The sequence below is a fragment of the Micropterus salmoides genome, unplaced genomic scaffold (genome assembly GCF_014851395.1).
Source record: "Micropterus salmoides isolate LMB-PRFRI ecotype aquatic unplaced genomic scaffold, ASM1485139v1 Ms_hic_scaffold_35, whole genome shotgun sequence".
NCBI classification, from domain to species: Eukaryota; Metazoa; Chordata; class Actinopteri; order Centrarchiformes; family Centrarchidae; genus Micropterus; species Micropterus salmoides.
In genome coordinates, this window is record NW_024042817.1 from 120570 (window position 1) to 136849 (window position 16280).

At 41.9% G+C, this 16280-nt stretch overlaps 1 protein-coding gene across 1 annotated transcript in view; it reads left to right on the forward strand.

The window, feature by feature from the left end:
* LOC119884497 overlaps nt 1-14901 on the forward strand; it is a 29124-nt gene extending 14223 nt beyond the window's left edge. Inside the window, exons 2-5 of the mRNA XM_038694897.1 lie at nt 627-968; nt 1050-1160; nt 7750-8076; nt 14790-14901. Of these exons, the coding sequence (XP_038550825.1) occupies nt 627-968; nt 1050-1160; nt 7750-8076; nt 14790-14890 (881 nt within the window). The 3' untranslated portion in view covers nt 14891-14901. The remainder of the gene's footprint in view (nt 1-626; nt 969-1049; nt 1161-7749; nt 8077-14789) is intronic.
* The last annotated feature ends 1379 nt before the right edge of the window (nt 14902-16280 follow it).

A 16280-nucleotide genomic window follows, 5' to 3' on the forward strand; every position in this document is an offset into this window, starting at 1 on the left:
CATAGTTGGTTAAATCCAGTGCAGGTGTGACCATAATTTACTAAATGAACATCATGCTGTGTTGAAGAAGACTTGAAACTAGCGACTGAGACCATAAACTCATCAGGAAAGTGTTTACTGAGGGAATAAATCAGCTGAGAATATAATAAAAGTATAGAGGGAAAATGAATTACGTTGAACATTTGACTTTGACTGTAACTGGTGTTGTGACGTACTAAAGCTCATATATAAGTAAGTGAGACTCTGAGTTGTTTAAAATGCATTGTGAGTCTATATGAATGCAGAAGGGCTGTTGACAGTATTACTATATTTATTTTACACTGAAACTGTAACAGAGCTGCAGCATTGTCACGGATACTTGTATTGCAGGAAGTTAATGTTCAGTATATCGGTGAATTATAATGTTTTGGTCTCTGACAAACTTTAAACTCATTGCACAGCGAACACCACAACAACAGACAGGAACTTTACTGGCAAACAAGTCTCAGGCATTCACTGTGAGACACACGTGTGTATATATATATATATATATAAACACAAATGTATCAAAATCGATTTAGCTCTATAGGGTAAATGATGAAATAAGGCTGCTGTGATTGAACCTCTCTGTCTGTGTGACCTCACAGTTTCCCAGCATGCCTCAGCTGTGGAGCTGTATGAGGGGGAGGAGTCTGTCCTGCTGCCCTGTGAGTTTCAAACATTTGACATAGACGACCCCACAGTGGTGTGGAGCCGCTATGATCTCGATCCTCCAACCGTCCACCAGCGTCAGCAGGAAGGTGATGAACTTAGAGACCAAAACCAGCTTTACAGCGGCCGAACATCCATGATGACTGATGCTCTGGAAACTGGAGACCTCAGCCTCAAGCTGACAAAACTCCAGCTCTCTGACAGCGGCAGCTACACCTGCACCGTCAGAGCGTTAGGAGGACAACAGAGAGTGGCAGAGATACAGCTGCAGGTCAAAGGTCAGCAACAAACCCTAACAGCTGCTGTAGATACAGGTCAGAGGTCAGAGGTCATGTTCTTTATGTTTCTGGTTCCCACAGAACGATTTCCACCCTGGGTCAAAGTTCTCCTGGTTCTCCTGGTTCTCCTGGTTGCTGGTCTTGTTGCTGCTGGGGTTCTTCTGGTACATTTCCGGCAGTATTTCATGTCAGGTATGTCACTACTGCTACACTTCCAGCATATGAAGGTGTTATTGAAGCAGAACAGCTGAACACCTGTGACAGTGGAACCTGTAGATGTAGAAAATAGTCCCACATGTGTTTTCAGTGATTTTGAAGTCACAAAGAAAAATGCTTCACGAGTACTAGAAGTTTTTCTCTGCCACAAACACATGTTCAGAGAATATTAATTCAGAAATCTCTCGTTTCGCGGGGCACCACTCGAGATTCCGTTCAGCCTGGGTCTCGGGATTCCCTAGGTAGGGTTAATAATTATACAATTATTCACTAGTGATCAGTTAGTTAATAATCGCTAAATTATCTTAAATCAATCAGTCAGTCTTATGTTGAAGGGGTAAATTCTCCTGGCAGGGACTTGGAGACAGGCAATACACACACACAATTCCTTTGATTACGGTGAAATTTATTAACTAACTAAGGTGACATAAAAAATGTGGTAAATATACATCAAAGGAATAAACAATGGCTAAACAACATGGGGCAAACAAAGAATGTTGAGTTCCATTGTGGGGAGAATTTGACTTATACGGGCAGCTAATGAAAGCAATTAGGTGATAACTCGGTTAAATTTGTGTAGGAGTTTCATGGATTAAATATACTGGAGTAAACGACTATTGGACATCACTGATCACAGAATGCCTTGTTTGCCATGCCTTGGCCGGTTGCACGGGTCCCCACGCTAGCTGCCTGATTTCTTGCTGTCTGCTAGGGAATTTTCCGGGGGTTCTCCGTGTCTGAATGAAGAAAAACACTCCAGTGTTGACCGTCCTCAGTCTGGCAATTAGGCTGTTCTGTCGGATGTCTTTTGTTACTACTGGCGGGGCCACGTGACTGGGTCCAGACGTCGGTGGGAGCAGTGCAAGTTAGCTCGACAAATAAAGCTAAAAAAATAACTTTGTCATTCTTGAATTAAAATTCTGTAAGTTAACGGTCTGATAACTTTTAACAAACAAACAAACAAAAAGCTAGTAAGATGCTGGGAACGAGGGAAAGCTGAGGTCGTGTCGCTTCACGTGTGTGGCTTGAAAATGAACAAAAGGCCTTCGCTGCGCCGGGTCGAACTTCTCAGGGCGTTGCCGGGAGACGGGCAGTTGAAGAGAACAAGGGAGCGAGGAACAACAGGGCGAGAGAGAGGAAAAATTACTCGAGTAGTATAGGATGACATTTCTTTCCTAAAGGAAGTGTCATAAAGTGTTAGGAACAAAGCATTGGTTACAACATAAAATGAGGCAAAGTCAGGTGACCTTGCTGAAAATTAAAACACTGCAAAATTAACTTATTTAGATTCTTTTCAACAACAATATCAACAACATGGTAACATAACTTCTAAAATGGAGTGGAGAGACCTAGTTAAGTAACTTAAATATTATTTAATTAAATAAGGTAATGCTTTGAGTTCTGAGGAGACAGAACTCTTTGTGTTTACACAAAGAGTTCAGGGCTTTGTCTGGTGTCCTGGAGTTTCTCACGAATTCACATCTGGCTGTGAAGAGGGGAATATCCTTTGATGTGAGGTAATTAAACAAAGAGGGAGGTCAGTTGCCATGGTTACATGTGTGGGGAGGCAGTTTAGGGTTCCCTGTCCTCTTTCCCAAAGAGCTTTGATACGCTGTTCGTAATCTCTGGTGTGTCTTTGTCATTTTAACAGTCAGGCACCGAGCCTTATCACGGCTGCTGCCAAAAGTGGCCAGTTTTACGATCAAACTACGCAGAAACAGCACTTAGGGCAAGCAAACCTTTCACCTCTTCCTTTGGGGTCTCTTCAGCCGTCTGTTGAGAGTTGATATCTCACCCCCCTCTTTCTCTCAGAGAGAGACAGAAGGAATTTTGAGTCTCCAAATTGTTTGATATAATGCGTCCAATAAGTCCACACTGTTTGTACACAACACCACATTTCTGCTCCAGCTGCTGCAGTGAACATGCTGCAAAACACATTCACACACCGAATTAAAACATAAGTCATGAACAAGTCCAGCATGGAGACTGGATTATGTGGAGCTCTGTAGGCCTCTTCCAGAAAACTCTGAGTTAGTTAACCTGCGATGAGGGAAACTGAGGAAACAAGAAGAAAGATCCTTAAATAGTGTTTTAAAGATATCCTCAATACAATATATATGATCGAGGGGTCAGGGGAGATCTACAGGCAGTGCCTCAGATCCTGGACTTCAGTTTCACTAAAGGTCAGCACATTATGCACCTCAATGTTCACAGTGTTCTTTCTAAATCAGATGAGATAAGATTAATGATGTGCAATAGTAAAGTTGGGATTGTGTGCTTTTCAGACTGGACGCCTCAATCAGCAATACAGAAATTGAAATTAAAAATGATCCTGACTTACGAAAAGATCGTAACCCTAATGGGGTTGTGTTTATATTAGGGCTGATATTTGTTTTAGTCGCAGAATGCATTTAAATCACGATCTTGTTGAAGCTGTGGGGTTTGATGTACAGTTAACTAAAAGCAAGCCTTTATTAATTGGGGCTCTGTATAGACATCCTGATCAAAGTCATTTTTATCAGTTGATGGAAGAATCTTCTGTCCCCTGCAGGGATTGTAGTTAATACAAGCGTCCAGACGAGTGTCTAATATGAGTCAAACTGTCATTAATCTCATCTTGGTATCTGATCACTCTATGATTTCTCAGAGTGAAGTTGTAAATTGTACAAGGAAAAAGCATAAAGTTGCATTTAAGAAACAAAATACAATTAAGATCAGGTCATTAAAATATAATAGTTGTGAGGTCTTTATTGAGTGTTTAAATCCAATGGATTGACTTCAGTGTTATGTTTGGATGTTGATGAAACATGGGAGCAGTTTATAAATTTGTTCTTAAAGGCAGTAGATAAAGTTGCTCCTATAAAAACTATTAGAGGTTTTAGGACGACTAAAGAGCAGGATGATTTGGATAATTATAAGAATCTAAGACATATGGAGCAAAAGATGATTAAAATGTGTAAAAGGTATTTTTTTGTGAGACAATTACTGAATATAAAGGTAACCCAAAGAAACTTTTGCAGTCATTGAAACAAATTGGTTACAGTAAAAGACTCAAGACAAAGAAAAAAAACATCGATGAGGAACTCTCCTCCGATTAATTAAGGGTTGCGGATAAATTTAACACCTTTTTTTTTTTTTACATCCGTAGCTGGAAATTTAGTTGATAAACTGCCTAGAAAACCTGGTTTATATGACGGTAATGTCATGTTTATTCTCAGCTTGGAGTGGTAGCTGACTCTTTTGGCCTTTCTATGATTACACAGGACAGGTCTTAAAGTTATTGAATGAACTTGAGTGTTTGAAAGCAACTGGTCTAGATGAAATATAAATAAGAAGAGGGCAATTATCGACCAGTTTTGATTTTGGGAGTTGTATCAAAGTCTTGGAGAAAATAATACAAGAGCAAATAATGACTATATTAGTAATTCTGATTTGTTTTATAAATTGCAATCTGGTTTCAGAGTGTCTTATTCAACAGATACGTGTTGTGTACACTATATAAGGAAAGAGATCGAATTGGGTAAACTCTGTGGCAGAATATTTTAGATTCCAGAAAGCATTTGACACCGTGGACCATGACATTCTGCCAATTAAACTAAAAGCCCTGGGTTTGTAGGCATGTGAATGGATTGGATCATACTTGACTGAGAAGCATAAAAGAGTTGAAATCAACAGCAGATGTGGTGTGCCGCAGGGTAGTGTCCTGGGTCCATTGCTCTTTCTCTTGTTTATGTAAGAAAAGAAATCCGCAATTGTAATCTTTTTCTCTACGTGGACGATTCAGCCTTGGTGTTCTCCCATAAGGATAAGAAAGTTATTGAGAACCATTTAAGTTGAAGAACATTAAAGGATGGCTTGTGGAGAACCAATTGTCTTGCATCTGGGGAAAAATTAATCTTTTTTATTTTGTTCAAAAATAAGGTTGGTGGTACCCAGATTGAAGCTAAAGACTTGTGTTAAATATGTAGGCTGTGATTTAGATATTTCCTTGAGTGGAGAAAGTATGGGTCAAAGGGTTATCACAAAAGTGAACTAAAGAATTAAATTTCTGGCACTTAAGGGTCAGTCTGTAAGGACTTGGCTGGAAACTAGAGGGTCGCTGGTTCGAGTCCAGCTCGGACCACAGATTCGGAGTGTGGACTGGTAACTGGAGAGGTGCCAGTTCACCTCCTGGGCACTGCCAAAGGTGGCCTTGAGCAAGCCCCTGAACCCCCAACTGCTCGGGGCGCCGTACCAAGCAGCAGCCCCCTCACTCTGACATCTCTCCATGTGTTGTGCCTATAGGTCCTGTTTGTGCATGTGTGTGTGTTTCAGACCTGTGTGTGTAAAAAAATACTAACAATTAACAACAGTGGAAACATTGAGTTTCCCCTTGTGGGATTAATAAAGTATATCTTCTTATTCTTTTTCTTAAGGCTCATTTTCAAAATAAAGAAACTTTGAATGTTAGCAAATGTTTTAATTCAGCCTCACTTTGAGTATGCCTGTACTACATGGTACAGCAGCACCTCCAAGAGGTTAAAAGTTCAACTTCAAACGGCACAGAATAAATTGGTCAGGTTGACCTCAATAATAGGACCCATGTCGGCTCTTCTGAATTTAAGAATGTAAAATGGCTGACAGTTGAAAACACAGTGAGGCAGTTGAAACTGAGATTAACACAAAGATTTTGCATAGGAACGAGCCATGGTATTTTAAAGACTATTTTAAGATCAGGAACTCTCATAGCTACTCAACTAGCGGCAGTGCCATGGACGTGGTACCTTGTAGATTTAAGAGCTATAAAACACCTTTTTGACACGTCAGCATTGGAATGGAACAAACTCCCTGTTGAGATTAAGTTAAGTCACTCAGATCGCTGTTTTAATTGAGCATGTGGTGAATGGTTGGTAAATGCTTTTTTTTAAAATCAATTTTCACTGTGTTGGCATCTATCAGGTGAATAGAGATAACAACATTAGCATTAAGTGATGAACAGTGTGTTGGCCTCAGCTAAGGAGAATCTGTTGGACAGCTCAGCTGGAGAGAATATAAACCGTCACGTAAAGTGTTTAATCACTCAGTGTTTTTTCTGGCTGGTGAAGCTGCTGGTTAATACTGAGCTACTGAAGCTGAAGCATGTTACCAGCTTATGTTATGGTGCAGGTTATGTGATCTCAGAGAAGAATCTTTGTGGAGGCACCCTGTGAAGAAACAGATGAAAGTCATTTAAAGTCTTTGGTATGCTGTTGTATAAAAAGTTGGGGAAGTTAAAGAGATAAACTGAACAGAACCGGAAGCAACAGCAATGATTATCCTGCAAGTCAGATTCTCATGGAGACACAATACATGACCTCTTGCTTTGTTCAACTTTAGAGACTAGTTTAGCTTCACAGCACAACACCTGGACATATATTTGTCCGACCACAGCAGACTGTGAGATCTTTGTCTAAGAACATCACATCCTCACATGGAGAACCAGATTTATAGGACTTTTTGAAGACAGTATTTGTTGTGGACCGATAATTCTCTCCACATCAATTCATCTTGTTTCCTCCTTTACATCCAACTGGTGACGACCCTTTGGGAATGCTGATGTCTTCTCTTTAGCATCAGTCTCACACTGTTCTTTATGTCAGAACCTCAATCTGCCAGTACTGTCACCTGGAAGTAGTTTGTCTAGGAAAAAACGATTGTATTTGAGTTACAGTGAAGAGGAATAATCATAGTGTACTCCTCATAATAATGAGCACTGGCCACTGGACCAGAACATAAAGGAAAGCTGACACATTCATTTACAGTGATCTTGATGAAACTACTGACAGTGTGGGACGTCTTCAAATATAGAGACTTTGATCAGTTTCTTAGATGATCAGGGCTGCAAATGGAAGATTATCTGTTGATGGAGCCATAAAAATGTGCCGTCGATCCACAAGTCGCTGGGAACAGTAACGTTAGCTGGGAAGATGATAGAGCATGTTAAATTAAAACAACATTTTTGGCCCATTTGACCTGAGGAAAAGAAGCTGCATAAAAAATATGCACACCTTCATATAGTGTGTTAAACAATCACCTGAAAATGATTAACTCCAATGAATCAAGTTTAAGTACTGTGGAGTTAGATAATGTGAATAGAAAAAAAAAAGATTAAATCAGACTCCTTCATAATAACAGTCAACTGGTGTTTCACCAGTTAGATGCTTTTAATGTGAAGCTGCAGCAGCAGGAAATGTTGCATTAGCAGCAACTTAATACTGCAGTTTTTCCCTTGGTAATACTGCAGATATGTAAATACTGCAGTACTTTGGGGGCCACAGGCTCAGTCACCACTGTGTTACCTCATTAGACGATAGACAGTGACTGAACAGACATTTATTTAATGAAAACCTTCAGATTCTAACTTTAATAAAGATTTGATTGAGTCCCTCTGACAATAATACTCAGTGATTTAATAAACAGTCAGTTGTGCTGTTGATTGTAGAGACACCAAAGACAAGACTGTCTCTGTTAGATGGAACAATGGGACATATTTCAGAGTTCCTGCTGCTGTCTGTACAGCTGATGTTGTGCTTTGTTGTCCTCTCAGTCTACAAGGTGGAGGTGGATTCAGAGGTGGAGTCTGTACTGCTGCCCTGCAAAGCCACAGTTCACCTGCCTGAAGACGGCACAGTGGAGTGGAGGGACGGAGACAACGATGTGCTCCACGTATATAAGAACGGCTCTGACCAGCCTGAAGAACAGCACAGTTTTTACAGAGACCGAACAGAGATGAAGAGAAATGCGCTGAGAACTGGAGACCTCAGTCTGACCCTGAAATACCCCACAGACAGAGACAGAGAAACCTACACCTGCACCGTCTACAGCAGGGAGAGAGACATCCTGATGAAGAAACAAGTCCTGCTGCAGGTCAAAGGTCAGTGCTGTAGCCTAAATAGTGAGCGTTGCGTCTCCTTCACTCTAGTGAAGAACTTTGTGTGTGGCTGTGACATGAGGTTACTGTCTGTGCAAACACATGAAACACGACACAGTGCAGCTGCTCGGCCCCAGTTACTGGTCAGGGAAGCGAAAACAAAATGGCCTGTTTCAGTCCCCAGCTGATCAATCTGCACATCTCTAGCTGTAGAAGGTGACTTACAGTCCAACAAGCTGGTAAACAAGCTAGGTGATAACATCAATTTCAATTCAATTCAATTTTATTTATATAGCGCCAAATCACAACAACAGTTATCTCACAGCGCTTTTCATGAAAGAGCAGGTCTAGACCGTACTCTGTGATGCTATTTACAGAAGCCCAACAGTTCCCACCAAGAGCAAGCACTACTTGCTCTTGGTGGGACTTCCTTTTAAAACTTCCTTTTAAGAGGCAGAAACCTCAAGCAGAACCATGGCTCAGGGTGGGCGGCCATCTGCCTCGACCGGTTGGGGTGAGAGAGAGAGAGAGAGAGAGAGAGAGAGAGAGCAGGAGAGGAACAGAGAGAAAAAGAGAGGGATGGAAGGAGAGAGAGGGGAGGGAGGCAGCCTACACAATATACACACAGAGGTACAGACAGTGAAGGTGATGTTGCTATAGACTAAATGAAAAATGGTACAGATATCTATAGTAGTGTTAATGATAACAATCGTAATGTTAATGATTATAATAATAATAATAATAATAATAATAATAGGACTATTAACAATAATTGTTGTAGCAGAGGGTGTCGAGCAGGAACACGGGAGCAGCAGGTGACCCGCAACCACAGATCCAGACTCCACAGCTCCAGAGCCAGAAACACCTGCAGGAAGTGATAGGAGGAGAGAGGAGAGGGACGAGAAAGCACAAGACTACCGGAAAGGGGAGAAGTTGTGTTAGTAACATGCAATAATGGGATGAGGTTGCATACAGAGGGAGAGAAAGTAGAGGAGAGAGGAGCTCAGTGCATCATGGGAAATCCCCCGGCAGTCTAGGCCTATAGTAGCATAACTAAGGGATGGTTCAGGACTCACCTGAGCCAGCCCTAACTATAAGCTTTATCAAAGAGGAAAGTCTTAAGCCTACTCTTAAATGTGGAGATGGTGGCTGCCTCCTGAACCCAAACTGGAACCTGGTTCCACAGGAGAGGAGCTTGATAGCTGAACGCTCTGGCTCCTAGTCTACTTTTGGAGACTCTAGGAACCACAAGTAACCCTGCATTCTGGGAGCGCAGTGCTCTGGTGGGGTAGTAAGGTACTATGAGCTCTTTAAGATAAGATGGTGCCTGACCATTAAGAGCTTTGTAGGTAAGAAGAATGATTTTAAATTCTATTCTGGATTTTACTGGAAGCCAATGCAGAGAAGCTAAAACAGGAGAAATGTGATCTCTTTTCCTGGTTCCTGTCAGAACACATGCTGCAGCATTCTGGATCAGCTGAAGAGTCTTAATGGACTTTTTCGAGCAGCCTGATAATAAGGAATTGCAGTAATCCAGCCTAGAAGTAACAAATGCATGGACTAGTTTTTCATCATATTTAGACAGGATGTTCCTGATTTTCGCAATATTACGTAGGTGGAAAAAGGCGGTCCTTGAAATTAGCTTAATGTGAGACTTAAACGACATGTCCTGATCAAAGATAACTCCAAGATTCCTCACAGTGGTGCTGGAGGCCAGGGCGATGCCATCAAGGGAAACTATATCTTTAGATAATGCGTCATGGAGGTGCTTAGGTCCCAGAACAATAACTTCAGTTTTATCTGAGTTTAACATTAGAAAGTTACAGGTGATCCAGGTTTTAACATCCTGAAGGCATATTTGAAGTTTAGCTAACTGGTGAGTTTCATCTGGCTTGATCGATAGATATAACTGAGTATCATCTGCATAACAATGAAAGTTTATGGAATATTTCCTGATAATATTGCCTAAAGGAAGCATATATAAAGTGAAGAGGATTGGTCCGAGGACAGATCCTTGTGCAACTCCATGACTAACTTTGGTGCGCATGGAGGACTCATCGTTAACATGTACAAACTGAAATCGATCTGATAAATAGGACTTAAACCAGCTTAGAGCGGTTCCTTTAATGCCAATGAAATGTTCCAGTCTCTGCAATAGGATCTGATGGTCAATGGTATCAAATGCAGCACTAAGATCTAATAAAACCAGTACAGAGACAAGTCCTTTGTCTGATGCAAGGAGGTCGTTAGTAATTTTCACCAGTGCTGTCTCTGTGCAATGATGAACTCATGAAATCCTGACTGAAAATCCTCAAATAAACTATTGCTCTGTAGAAAGTCACACAGCTTTTTAGCAACTGCTTTCTCCAGAACCTTAGATGGAAGAAATGGAAGGTTAGATATAGGTCTATAGTTGGCTAAAACATCTGGATCAAGGTTGGGCTTTTTCAGAAGAGGTTTAATTACAGCTACTTTAAAGTACTGTGGTACATAGCCTGTTGATAGAGATAGATTGATCATATCTAGCATAGAAGTGCTGACTAAGGGTAAAAAATCAAAGCAACCTAGTCGGGATGGGGTCTAAGAGGCAGGTTGATGGTTTAGATGAAGAAATTATTGTTAGTTGGTAAAGATTGAGGGAAGCAAAACAGTCTAAACATATATCTGGTTCTACAGCTGTTTCTAAGATTCCTGAGTTTAGAGATAAGTTGGTGCCAGTTGAGGGCAGGTCTTGGTGAATTTTGTCTCTAATAGCTACAATTTTATCATTAAAGAAGCTCATGAAGTCGTAACTACTGAGAGCTATGGGAATACTTGGCTCAATAGAGCTGTGACTCTCTGTCAGCCTGGCTACAGTGCTGAAAAGAAACTTTGGGTTGTTCCTATTTTCCTCTATTAATGACGAGTAGTATGCTGCTCTGGCATTACGGAGGGCCTTCCTATAAGTTTTAAGACTATCTTGCCAAATTAAATGAGAATTTTCCACTTTGGTGGAACGCCAATTCCTCTCAAGTTTCAAATATTCAGAATGAGTTTCAGTATTATACCATGGAGCTAACCGTCTTTGTTTTAGTATTTTCTTTTTTAGAGGGGCTACAGAGTCGAGTGTTATTCGCAGCGCGATTACAGCACTATCAGACAGACATCTTGTATAGAAATTTTTGCCCAATGGCGTGTAGTTCAGCAATACAAACTCAAAAGTTATCAAACAGTGGTCAGATAAAGAGGGATTCTGTGGGAACACCACTAAATGTTCAATTTCAATACCATACACCAAAACAAGGTCGAGGGTGTGGTTAAAACAGTGAGTCGGTTCATGAACACTCTGAGAGAAGCCAATGGAATCTAACAAAGAGATAAACGCAGTACTGAAGCTGTCATTCTCAACGTCCACATGAATATTAAAATCCCCTACAATAATAACTTTTTCCGTTTTAAGGCACCAGGTGCTCGGTACACTATAATGAAAAGAATTGGTTGCAGTGATTTCCAACTTGGTTGCGAAAGACTAAGAACAAGACTTTCAAATGAGTTATAATTTAGTTTAGGTTTAGAACTGATTAGTAGGCTAGAGTCGAAGATAGCTGCAACTCCACCTCCTCGGCCTGTGCCTCGAGGAATGTGAGTATTAATATGACTGGGAGGGGTGGATTCATTTAGGCTAACATATTCTCCATCACCCAGCCAGGTTTCAGTAAGACAAAATAAATCAATATCATAATCTGATATTAGTTCATTTACTAGTACAACTTTAGAAGAGAGAGATCTGATTGTGAGTCCACATTTAATTTTCCTATTAGTTTGCACTATTGCTCTTGTGGTTTTAATTTTTATGAGGTTTTTATGCACAGCTCCTCTTCTGTTTACCTTTGATTTAAATAATTTCGATGGTCGGGGGGCAGACACCGTCACTATAGGATTTTCATTAAGTAACTCCTGAAATGGAGGAGCAGAGAAGTGTGTTAGACTGCGACTCTGCGTAGGGTTTTGGGTGGGTAACTGCTGAAATGGAGGAGCAGAGAAGTGTGTTAGACTGCGACTCTGCCTCCTGGTCTCAACTCTGGGTTGTCATGGATTTGGTCCACTAATAAACTTGGCCAGATTTCTAGAAATGAGAGCTGCTCCTTCCCAAGTGGGATGGATGCCGTCTCTCCAAATCAGACCAGGTCTTCCCCAGAAAGTCTGCCAATGATCAACAAAGCCCACATCGTTTGCTGGACACCACCTCGACAACCAGCGGCGGAATGACGACATGCGGCTATACATGTCATCACTGGTCAGATTTGGCAGGGGTCCAGAGAAAACTACGGTGTCCGACATTGTTTTTGCATATGTACACACCGACTCAACATTAATCTAAGTGACCTCCGATTGGCGTAACCGGGAGTCCTTACCGCCGACGTGAATAACAATCTTACTGTATTTGCGTTTATCCTTAGCCAGCAGTTTCAAATAAGACTCAATGTCGCCCGCTCTGGCCCCAGGGATGCACTTAACTATGGCCGCTGGCTTCGCTAACTTCACGTTTCTCAAAATGGAGCTGCCAATGATCAGAGTTGGTTTCTCAGCGGGTGTGTCGCTGAGTGGGGAAAATCTGTTAGAAACGTGAACAGGTTGATGATGCCCCGTGGACTTTGAATGCTTACGACTATTCCTCCTTCGGACAGTCACCCAGCCCCCCCCCCCCCCCTTTCCTGGCTGCTCAGGGGATGCCAGGGAACGGCTACCACAGGCTAACTCAGGCCGTTCTGCACTACCTAGCTACAGGACTGGCTAGCTACAGTAGCTAAAGACTGATCTACCAAGGTGTGTATTGGTGGTAGAACATATAATTGGGTTATGAACTTTTTTTTCCTTCAGTGGAACGCCAGAAGCCTGATTGCAAATGGACAAGAATTTAAGAGAAATGTGCAACAGTTAAATGTAAAGCCTGACGTTATCTGTATTCAAGAAACATGGCTGAGAGAACAGAGAGCATAGAGAAGGCGCAGGAGGTCTTTTAATACAGCGAGATAAAATGGGTATTGGAGGTAAAATGTATAACTGGATCAAAGGTTTCTTATCTGGTAGCTACATAATAAGGAGCAAATATTACAATTACTTAGATATGTATACAGACGGATCTAAAGATGAAGAGGACGAGGGAGGAATAGGAATATATATATAGCAACAATGAATGTAAGCGTTGGGAAAAGATGACCTGATCAGGCTTCAGTGTACACGGCAGAGATGATGGTGATTATTGTAGGACTGCGGTGGGTTGAGGAAGTAAAACCAGACAGAGGGGTGTGTTGTGTTGATTCTCTAGCAGCCCTTTATAGTATTCAAAATATGAAATCTGATAGAGAAGATCTAATGCTAGAAATCCAACAGAGTTTATTTAGATTCCAGACACTACGGATAGATGTGAGATTCTGCTGGGTACCTGCCCACGTAGGTATAAAAGGGAATGAGAGAGCAGACAAAACAGCTAAAGAATCAACCGGGACGAACGATGTCATAAATACAGCCCTTGGAAAAGGAGAAGCTGAGGCGATAATCAGAAAAGAAACCATGAAGAAATGGCAGGACGGCTGGGATGTGGATAAAAGTGGAAGGAAATATTACAGCTTGTAAAAATCTATTAATGCTCAGGGAACAGAAGAGAGGAGAGCGTTTTAACCAGGCTGAGGTTTGATCATACAGGCTTAAATAAAACATTGTTTTAATGGGCAAAAGTCAATCAGACGTAGGAAATACAGGGATGAGAGGATGAGGCTGAATCAAAAGATGAGTCAGGCAGGAAGGAAGTGAACCTTGAAGGTTTATTAGGCCCAACAGGAGACGGAGTAAAGGACACACAGAAAGCTGTAGCACAATATCTGAAAAATATAGAGATATCAGAGATAGTGAGAGCAGCTGATGTTGGGGAGGACAGACAAATGTGTTGTAAATTATTACTGATGCAGTCAGAAACTCTCCAACCTCTTTGCAACCTGCAGCTTTGGCTTTTTTATCCAGCGCCCAGCAAAGTAACTTTAAAAAATAAAAGGACCAATATTTCAGTGTAAAAATGCTCAGCAGGTGATCAGAAATGACGTCATAACAGGAAACCAGAATAATCCAGGAGATCATTTCCATGGATGGAAAGAATGAGATCAATAAGTTATTGATTTCCAGTATTGATCAAGAAGAAAGCTGAAAGAAACCAAATGTGTTGATCACTCAGAACAAAGAAATGCAGCTTTAATAGTTTGGATCAATGAAAGATTGATGCTCAGTTCTCTTCACATCATGTTGAAGCCGTTTGGAAAGAAAAGTGGGCTCAGAGTCGGCAGAAGAAAAGGCCAAATATTGATGAAGCAGGAAGAGCAGTTTGGGATCAGATCCAGATCAGATGTTTGTGTGTCTCGGTGTTCTGGACTGATGTTGAACATGTGGAGCTGAGATTCATTTACAGAACAGAGATGAAAACATTTGAAAGCTTCTTCTCTTCAAAGTTCAGCTTTAGATCCAGAAATGTAAAAGTCCAGCAGCTCAACACTGACAGGAGACATTACTGTGAAGCAGCACATGGACAAAACAATCCCAGCAGCATCAAGACTCTGATCATCTCCAACAGCTTCCTGTGTTTCTGTCCCCTGTTAGCTGCTGCTCTCATCTGCTTCTGTCAATAAAGTTATTCAAACTGCTGCTGCTGTCTGTGCAGCTCATGTTCTGCTTTGTTGTCCTCTCAGTCTGTCAGGTGGAGGTGGAGGAGGGGGCGGAGTCTGTCCTGCTGCCCTGCAAGACCACAGACAACCTGCCTGAGGACGCTACAGTGTGGTGGACACTATGATCCCTATAAGAGGTCCACGTGTATCAGAACGGCTCTGACCAGCCTGACCAACAGGACCAGGTTTACAGAGACCGAACAGAGATGAAGGAAGACCTGCTGAGAACTGGAGACCTCAGTCTGACCCTGAAATCCCCCACAGTCAGAGACGGAGGACGATACGGCTGCGGTCTTAAACAAGAAGGGAGTCCTCATGAGAGAGAAAAGAGTTAATCTCAGGGTCAAAGGTCAGTATGCAGACTGAGGTCAGAGTCTCTGTGTTTGTCTCTGTCTGACTGTCCTCTGTCTCCTCTGCAGAGAGAAGCAGGCTCCACTGATCCAACTCCTCTGATGGCCGATCAATCTGTTTGATCTTTGATCATTGATCCGATCTGACTCTGGATCAGAGAGAAAATGGAGGTGAAGCAGCTGATGGAGGACGGATGAAGACAGGAGGACGCTTTGTCAGCTTCTCTTCACTCTGACTCCTCCTACTGACTCTCACACACAGTCTACACACTCACTATTGATTCCTGCTGATCAGTGATGTCAGAGTGAGGTCAGCGTGATGTCACATGGCTTGAACGGGCGTGTTTCCTGTGAACCTCCCAGCGGCTGGATAACAGCTGCGGCTCTCTGGATATTTGTGGCTCGTTCTAATGCGTGCAGTCAAACAAACTTTATTTCTACAGACACAGAGAAGTCAGCAGCTGCAGGAAATCAGAACCACTGACAGGAAGTTAAGAGTCAAGTTAAACCACATGTCAGAACTTTCTACAGCAGCAGGATTTAGAAGATGCTGGAAGCTGCTGTCTTTAGATTTTGGACCCGTCACAATTTGTCACATTTTCTGAAGCCACAACAAATCTTGTTGAAAGGAAACAGTTGATTGAAGGTCCAGTTTCAAACGAAGAGTCAAAGCTTCTCTTTGTGTCGACTCCTTTAATGAGAACATTGAAAAGGACTCGAGTCCAAGTCTCAAGTGTCCAGCTCAGATTATTCCAGCACCAACCCTGGCAGGATGCAAGTTAAACAGAAAGCAACACATTTAGTGACAGAACAGAAAGCAGCCAGCTGTTAAAATGGACTCAGAGAATGAAGACACAATAAGATTTGATTCAGTCAGACTTTCACAAGAACAAAGGTTTGTTCAGCCTGAACACAAATGTGGTCTGTAGTGTTTTTGTAGTCCCTGTTTATTCAGCGCCTCTTCCTCCTCACTACACACTGGATCAAAGCACAGCAGTTAAACCCAGAGGCCTCCAGTGGACCTGGTTCAGGCCTCTGAAACATCTGGACTCTGTGATCTTTGTCTTCCAGCGTTGACATTTGGAGCAGGTATAAACAGACGTCACGTGATCTAGTTTGTTTGAAGCGTACCGAGTCCTTCAGACGTTGATCTCAGAACTCAGCA